This window comes from Helobdella robusta, assembly GCF_000326865.2.
Source record: "Helobdella robusta unplaced genomic scaffold HELROscaffold_4, whole genome shotgun sequence".
Taxonomy (NCBI): domain Eukaryota; kingdom Metazoa; phylum Annelida; class Clitellata; order Rhynchobdellida; family Glossiphoniidae; genus Helobdella; species Helobdella robusta.
In genome coordinates, this window is record NW_008704902.1 from 6,364,949 (window position 1) to 6,374,013 (window position 9,065).

Genomic DNA, 9,065 nt, shown 5'->3' on the forward strand with positions numbered 1-9,065 from the left:
TTTTAGTTTCACTAATTTGTGTTTCAATAATCACAAAAAATGTATCTCCGACAAGTTATGTATGTGGAAGCAATGATGTTGCACTATTAAAATAATGTGAATTAATGTTCATCTTTAAAGGACGATGCTTATAAAGTTTATGCATTTTGGTAGAAATAAGTATTTGTACATATCTAAAAGTTTTTCTGTTAGAATGAATATATATAAAACTGGAAGTAATGTTAATGGAAAATAATTTATTAACAAATATTGTTTTAAATGGAATGTAAGAACAAAATTATATATAAATAATAACATGAAAAACTGAACACAAATAATATGACAAAACATATTGCTAAGAATGACACACGCCTGAAGCACTGATCCACTGAAGGTACTCTCACCAATTTATCATCATCTCATCTTTTCTTCTCAAATGTCTGAAAGCGGGTGGGTGGGTTTGATGGTATGTGTGCAGCTGTTTTATGGACCTTCATCCTCTCCCTTATTACTTCCATGTTATCTCATCAATGCAATTACATTTTTACTGCCTATATCCATTTATTCTTTTTTGGAAAGAGCTAAATTAATTGTATTGACTCACATCCTTCCAATGTATCGAACCGCAATTTTAAATATTTTTATGCCAAAAGACTGCATAATTGAAAAAGCATTGAAAAATTATTTGAAAAGAGTATTTTATATTAATATTAACAAAAGACCTTGCGCAATTATTATTTGTCTTAACTTTTATAATAAAAAAACATTTGCTTATAAAAGAAAGTTGTTCAGCTAAACAAGGAAAATTGAATGTTTCACGTGAAACGTTCTTTTATAAATAACTAGTGCTTATAAATCTACATACATGATTTTATTAATAATGTTTACAACTTTACATGTTTTTTAATTTAATTATAATTATTTATTCACCATGAATACGACATTCATTACTATAGTTTATACCGATTTTCATTTGGTTAATGAGACAAATCGATAAAAATGCTTGACTAATTTTTTTTTATAAGGTCTATATGATGCAAGTTTTAACAATGCAACAAACTGTATAAACATCATTTTTTGTAATTAAAGTTAAACATTAAATTAATAAATAACAGCCCAATAAAAAAACTACAGAGACATAAAAAGTGAGATGAAAAGTTATCCCGTTAGCTTTCAATTGATGCCACGTATAGCATTTATTGATATGGATACGTGTAGTAAAAAAAATAATCGAAAATATAAGCCGTTGTGTATCATACAATTCTTTACAATTTATGCTAGATATATACAGTGTAATAAACAAATACATCAGTAATTATTTCTTCTTTATGAAGACAAATCAATAGCAGCCACCTTCCAAAAATTGGCAGTTTCGATTTTGAAATGAAGGCTTTCCTCTCTAAATCACCTCTACCTATTCATTTTGTTGAATAGAAGCCAACTCTAGAAAATAACTGTAATTATGTCGTTGATGACTCATTCCGTCATTTGTGTTCATGTATTTGCATATACAACATTGTGCACACTGCACATGATTACATTTTGTACTGCGTTTTACAAATGTTTGCAAATGTATTAAATTTTTTTATCTGGGTATATATATGCTGAAAATTATGAGTCGCAATTACGCTTTTGTTTTTGTCCAAATGTCAGTAAATTAATGAAATTTTATTTAATTTAATTAAGTATAAAACAATCTATTACTTGATTTTAGAATTATAAAAATACAATTCAAGATAACGGTTTTTTCTAAAAACGTTAAACGTTTCTAAATTGCTAGATAACGTAAAAAGTATAAAAATAATTAAGAAAAATCTAAGTAGTTAATTTAAAAAACTTACTAAAAATCATCTTTTCAGGATTAAATTTCCATCCCATCAAACCACTTTTGTTTGACAATCCTGCCCGGATAAATATACTAAAAAAAGTACAATAAACAGATAGGTGACTGAAAAACAATTGAAACATCAGTAAACTAAACATTCAACTTCTTGGGTGAAAGTATATAACATTACAAATATTTATTGAACGTTTTAAGCATTCACAGTCGTAACACACGTGTTCATATACGTGACGTTAATTCGATGACAATAAGACACACTTACGCAAGCGTCTCACACAAACACGACACCAACATTACAGTACCAACATACAAACAAAACACTCAAATACTACACAAGCACCACACTACCACTACATAAACAACACCCAGAATAATTAATGTGCACACACGACGTCAGCCTCACAACATGTAGTTATGTGTTTTTATTGTGGACAACAATCTGACAGAACCTGCTATGATACAAACAAATATGAAAAATGGGAACGTCGCAACATCTATGTCACACATTAATCACAAAATATATTACACGCACAGAGGGTGAGCAAAAATACCATCATTATCTATCTGTGGAAGTTTTTGTTAGATCTTGATAGTTTTGCCGAATAAAAACATTATTATGTTGTAGAGTTAATCGTGATATTGTGAATACTTATAGACAAAGAGCGTGCTTAAAGTTATTTGATTTGATTTCTTATTAATTGTGCGTCTATTCATCTTGAAGACTGTAGCTGGATGTCGGTCAAAAAAGAAATCATGGCATTGCTTGGAAGCTCTCCTCGCTGTACATGTTTAGCAAAGCTGCTGATTGCAACATTGTGGTCATGCATGGTCCAACAATAGTTGGAATTAATAAACCACCAGGAGTGAAATAGCAGGGAGACATCCACACATCTTGCAACGACGAGTGACGGACCTCCATCCAACTACAAACATTCCATTTGATTCCAATGCTGTGGAATGCAACACGTCATTACGTGAGCACAAGATGACCAGATGCACACTACTTGCAACGAACGTACGTGATAAAAAAACTTATCACTTATTAACAAACACAATAAAGAATGTAACGACAAACACGTTTGTTTTAAGTTTAACAACATAAGCAGAAAATATGAAAGTCAACAAATGCTGAACCAATTATCATATTAAAAACGAAATCTACTCTGAAAAAATGATTGAACTTTCATGCAACCATTAGTTGTAACCTAACACCCTACAAAAATAATGGGAGCTATGAATTTGTGAGGATATCTTGCTGGGGTGTCACGTTGTGATGCACAAAGTAGAACTGTGATGTGTGTTCCTCGTGACACTGAAAGGACATTGATTTAATAAACGATACCGGTGTATAACCTGCAAGTCACAATAGGAACTGGTCACTCACTGGTTGACTGGCTGGCTGGACAGGCGACAGACAAGAAATAAAAATTTATTAAGATCACACGCACAGGTGTATTTTTTTGAGGATGACACGAATCTTTTAAACCCGTCATGCGATTCAAATTAGAATGACTTCATAATAAATGGAGATTTACAACAATTCCACAATTGGTTCAAAACGAATAGGTTAACAGTCAGCACTGGCAAATGTGCCACGCTATATTTGGTGTGAAAATGGTGACAAAAAGGATAGGTTTTTACCTGTGCTTCAACAATAATGTTATGGCCTAGTTGATGCGGTACTTGTTTTTTATCCAACCACCAAAATCTTTTACCATTTAATAGAGTCACATTTTATAATGTTAATTAAGTCATTATGAGGGTCACATTTTTTGAAATCACATTTTATAAAAAAAAAATTGAAAAGCTAAGACAATAATCATCCTGGTGGGTCAGGGTTAATTATTTTGAAAAATTTCTTGGTGGTCAAATTAGCAGCATATACCGTTGATGCAATTAAATTTCTAATTATTCACATATTGAGAAATTTATCTTTGGCTAGCTACATATACACTAATATCCACGTAATTTTGAAGACGTACACTTTTTCTATTTATTCAACATATTGTTTAACTATTTGTCACCGGGTGCTTTCTGTGATTTATCAACAATTTAAATATCTTATTATAATTTTTAAGTGTATTTAGTAGGAATATTTACAACAACACTACTTTACGTACTATGTTTTTTGAAATTTTTTAAAACCTTTCATAAAACATATTCAAGTTTTTAAACAAAAAATTTACATATTTTAATTTGAATGACAACTAAACTTCATTTCAATGACGGATTTCTCCAATGAGAAAAAACAGAACAATTGAACAAAGGGCTAAGGCATGGTCTCCTAAATAATATCCTACTGGTCGAGAATCTAAATGAAATTTTGTGTGTGCTCGACCCAAACTGAGGCCATGCTTGTTTGATAAATAAATGCTACTCGCTATATAAGTTGCTGTTGTTTACTTTTGAACGTTTTGATTTCGTTTATCAACGCTTGTATTGTGTTGTTGATTTTGCTTTTTATTTCTTTGATTTATTTAAAAATATTAAAGTTATTAAAAATATTTTATTTTAAATAATTAATTTCAAAATGGTTAACAAATCTTGTGTTTATGGCTGTAAATCTGGATATACGTCAGAAAATCGTTCGGAGTCTGAGAAAAACAGAAAATCACGTTTTATAAATTTCCAATTGATGACGAAGAATTAGCAAGAAAGTGGTTGAAAAATATCGCGAGAATAGATTTTCATCCTTCGCAACATACCAGGGTTTGTTCGAAGCATTTTACTCCAGATGATTTCATCACATCATCTCAGGACAGCAAAATCGCTCGTCAACACCGAAACAACAAGGATACGTTTTTGATAAGACTTAAACCCGATTCGGTTCCAACTATTTTTTCTAATCATTCAAAACATATGCTGTGTAAAAAAACTACATCAAGATCAGGTAATGCGCTTCGAAGCAGTAGGAATAATAAAGATATGGAAAGACTTGGAGAGTTGGAAAGAAATTTTATGGAAGAAGATTCAATTGTAGGTCTGAATCTTGAAGATATTAAAATGTATTTCATGAATCAACTTGCCATGCATTGAAATATTATGCAAATGAATTGAATAAACCAGACTGGGAAGAAACTTCTTATTTCATAGATTTAATGGTAAAATGTTGGAGTATTCTGAATGTCAAAACTCCAAATAAAGGTAAAGAATAACGTCAAACTTTTATGGAGCCTATAACTTCATCAAATGATTGGAAGTTGAAATTTGTAATTGATTTCAAAGATTTCTTAAAAAAATGGGAAAATAGCAATAAACCTGGTCTGAGTAAGGAAACATTTTTTTTTCAATACAACACACCTGTGAAGCAATAGTGCAGTGCTCAAAATATTTATTTAAAAATAAACATTTTAATTATGTGTTACTAGGCAAGTTACAGTCAGACTCTTTGAAATCTCGGTTTGGATGGTATCAACAGCTATCAGGAGCAAATTACTACATATCTATGAAACAAGTGATCGACAACCACAATAAAATATGTGGAATTTCATTATTTAAAAATAGTGATTTTGATTTTAATGATATCAAACTGGCTTTTTCTTCATCAAAAAATTCAGAGTATTCAAAAATGGCAGATGATATTGTTGACCAATTCAAATATCTTTACGAGCCTGAAAAAACAACACTTGATTCTATTTATGTTGTTGCTGGATATATTGCTAGATCTATTTTTTATAAAAATAAATGTGCACAATGTCTGGAAAATTTGGCAATAAATTCATATTTTGAAATCGAATTGGATGATGATTCCAGAACAACATATTTCGATCTAATAAATTGTGGGGGACTAAAAAGACCATCATCATGTAATTTCTATTTTTCTTTGATATGTTGGAAAGCATTTGAAGAATTAAAAAACAATGATATTTTACTACACAAATTTCTCTCTGTTTCAAACCAGCAACAATTATTTGGTGATATTGTAAATAGATTTAATGACAATAATGACTTGGAGAATGAATTTCCAGAATTTTGCACCACGGGGCATGATCTCAAACAATTAATTTCAAATGTATTTTTTAACATTGTTGCAAATAATTTAATTAAATCAATTACAGAAAATGCAAATGAAAAAAAGACTATTAATTATAAAAAAAGAAAACTTTGTAAATTACAGAACATTTGAATTTATTTTCATAATTATATTTTTTTTGCAATGAATACTGTTTTTATTTTTTTAATAAATGTTTAAAAGATTTATCGTTTTAACATTTTAATCGTTTGTTCAAAATATTAAAATGTTTGAGTGTTGCAGAATTAAAGACGTTTCGTCGTTTACTTTATGTGTGTAATATAGAATGTATGGCCTCAGTTTGGGCATGTGTAAATTTCAGTTTCTCGTCTAGTATCTAAGGCCATTATAGAAATGCATTGAATAGTGTTATGACACTGCTGAAGTGATTTCAGATCGACTTTTAATAGTCTCGTCCATAGAGAAGTTGTTATGACAATGCGTGAAAACACCTCGTTACGAATTCAGACGTGTGCTTTCATGTCATCGTTGCTTTATTGTACAAGAAACTCCGCCATGAATCGCCGTGAACATTAAAGCTATGTTTTCTAATAAATAACATTTCTCGCGTTGAACGCTGCGAAACCAAATAAATTGGTTAGGTGCAAAAGGAGTGTTAATATTTTTATTGAGTTTCTTTTTGTTGTTCGATTAGCGATTTTAACTGAAAATAAAACTGGTTTGGTTGTTGCACAAATTCTTTCATTAAAATATAAAAATCCGATATAAAACAAAATGTCAAATACATTACAATCTAAATATTAGCACGAACAATTATACACAATTCATGTTCAACATTTAAAAATACAATAATGTACGTAGAAAATATAACAACAATGCTAAATATATACAATTCAAAATTTAACAAATATTTTATAATCAGTGTACATTTGATAAAAAAAGTCAAAGAATTGGAATAAAATGAATAGTTACAGTTTAAATTAAAATAAATTAATGTGAATAAAATAAAATTTTTTAATTTTCAATAAATTAGAATAAAATAAATATAACAATTTATATTTTAAAAATAAATGAAATAAACGTTTTCAAATCTTTATAAAAAACGTAAAATTTTCTCAAATGAAACAATCCAGGTGTCCAGGTGATGTACCGTAGAGTGCAAGCAACTCATCGGTATGGAAATAAGTTAACAACTGGTGATTCAACATCTATCTCTTCATCGCTGTCTTCACTTTCCTCCTTTACATTGTTGGTTTGGTCATCACAACCAGCATGATTGTTCCGGTCATTACTGCCACCACAACTGACCTGGTCAGTAACATCAGCATTGATACTCCCACGAAGACAACTTGCTCTGGAATGAACATTTTCCTGTGAAGCTGGAGGAATGTTTGAATATTCGTTGGACGTAGGCACGTGTGGATGTTGGTCATTCATGTGTACAAAATGCTCCTCGGACTGTCTCGTCGAGTGACCACACTCCTCACACACGTACAACTTATCTCTCCTTTCCTTGTGCTTGTAATTGAACTGAACGTTGTGCACCTTCCTCGCGTGTGACTCCAGTGAACAACGTTGTGTGAATGCCTTGTCACAATGCTCGCATTTGTATGGACGGACTCCTGCATCAATTTTAAATTCAACAAAGTTATTATTCAATTGACCAAAATCGTTTTATTTGTGATTTTGTTTGAAAATCTTAGAAATCAGAAAAAAAATATGTAAATGAAAGCCAACCAGTGTGTGTTCTTGTGTGTCTCTTTAAGTCAAAAGTGTCGTTGAAACCTTTGCCACAAAATGTGCAGAGGTAGCGTTTGATGTCCGTGTGGCACTTGACGTGGCGATTGAGAAGTCGCTGCAAAGGAAAGCTCTTCAAACATACTCGACATAAGAACTTGTTGTCTTCTGTCTGCACACCTGTACAATTGGAAATCATATGGTTAGTATTATAAGTTCGATTTATTTGTTCATTATCGCTCATAATGTACTTACTGAGATCTTGTCCTTCGTGCAACTGTTTGATCAGGTGGTTCTGCAGTAGTGGGTTCTTTATTCCTCGTCCACCGTTCACCAGTTCAACGTTGCTTTCAACTGGTTTTTCCTGCAGACAGATTCGCTTGCTTGGCTGTGGAAGAACTTCATTTGCCACAAAACTCTTGCTGTTGGAGGAATTAGAAAAAGTTTCGCTGGTGTTTCGAAGATTAATTGATGTTCCACTGAATAAATTGCTGTTTCTACTTTTAAATCCAGAGTCTTGTTGCTGTTGAGATTGAAACCAACTGCAACTGCTGCTGCTGTTTAAATTTTGTGGAGTGCTGTCCGTGTTTAGGAAAGTTTCATTGCATTTGTTCGTTTGAAGTTTTGTGTTGTATTTTAAATTGTGAGCAAGAGGTGTGCTGTGGTGAAGAGGTGTTGATAACGTTGCATCAAACTGAAGGCGTTTTTTAGCTCTGCTGATTTTTTGGTCTGGGATCAAATTAAAGTGTTGAATGTCAGTTCCATACACTTCCTTCACTGGTGCAATTTGACCGGATTCACAAAGAAGTACAGGAACCACATATTTGTAGTCGTTTGCAGAGCTGCTCGTGTTGTCCTCTGAATCAGCTGTATTATTTGTTGTCAGTTTTTCTCCAGATGATTGGACAAGCAAATGGACTGAACTGAATATTGATGGTTTTCTGGTTTTGTTGTTTTTGCTAATGTGGATGTTTGTTATTTGTGAGTCATTTAGGCCAACTGCATCAGTGGCATTGTTTTCACGCGGGATCCCATCCAGTAACATTTTAGTGCCCAATGACCATCTATTTTCCATTCTTACAATAAGTTACACTAGCAGGACTAGTAATTTTAATGAGTTTTTTAAAACTTTTGCAAGCCAAAATTTGTGTCTGTTTCCAGTTGAAAATTAATGAATTCAAATGCTAAAATATTCTAAATAAGTGCAAATACAAATGTTAATAAGTTGCTCAAAACAAATTGATAAATTTATTATCTAACGTTCATTTTATATAGTCTAAAAGTTAAATTGTTAGCTCCTCCCCCTTTGTTAATAACAACCAATTGCATTGCGTGTCACGATAGTTATGAGTAGGTTGATCTGATGATATAAATTGTTTTCGTTGTATTCATTCTTCTTCATTCAACAGCATCAACAATCAATAGTTTATAAAGACGAGCAATGTTATAAAGAAGTTATTGGGAGGTCGTTGAAAATTAATAACAATTGCTCATTACGTAATAATCTTACGTCATATGTACTCATTACATGTC

At 31.5% G+C, this 9,065-nt stretch overlaps 1 protein-coding gene across 1 annotated transcript; it reads right to left on the reverse strand.

Moving 5' to 3' along the window:
- Positions 1-7,205: 7,205 nt before the first annotated feature.
- On the reverse strand, positions 7,206-7,689 carry HELRODRAFT_151400 (hypothetical protein; the record flags this gene model as incomplete). The annotated part of the gene is made up of 2 exons (XM_009024854.1): positions 7,206-7,417; positions 7,533-7,689. Coding segments are annotated over 2 exons (369 nt in total), but the record flags the coding sequence as incomplete, so codon positions are not given.
- Between the last annotated feature and the right edge of the window lie 1,376 nt (positions 7,690-9,065).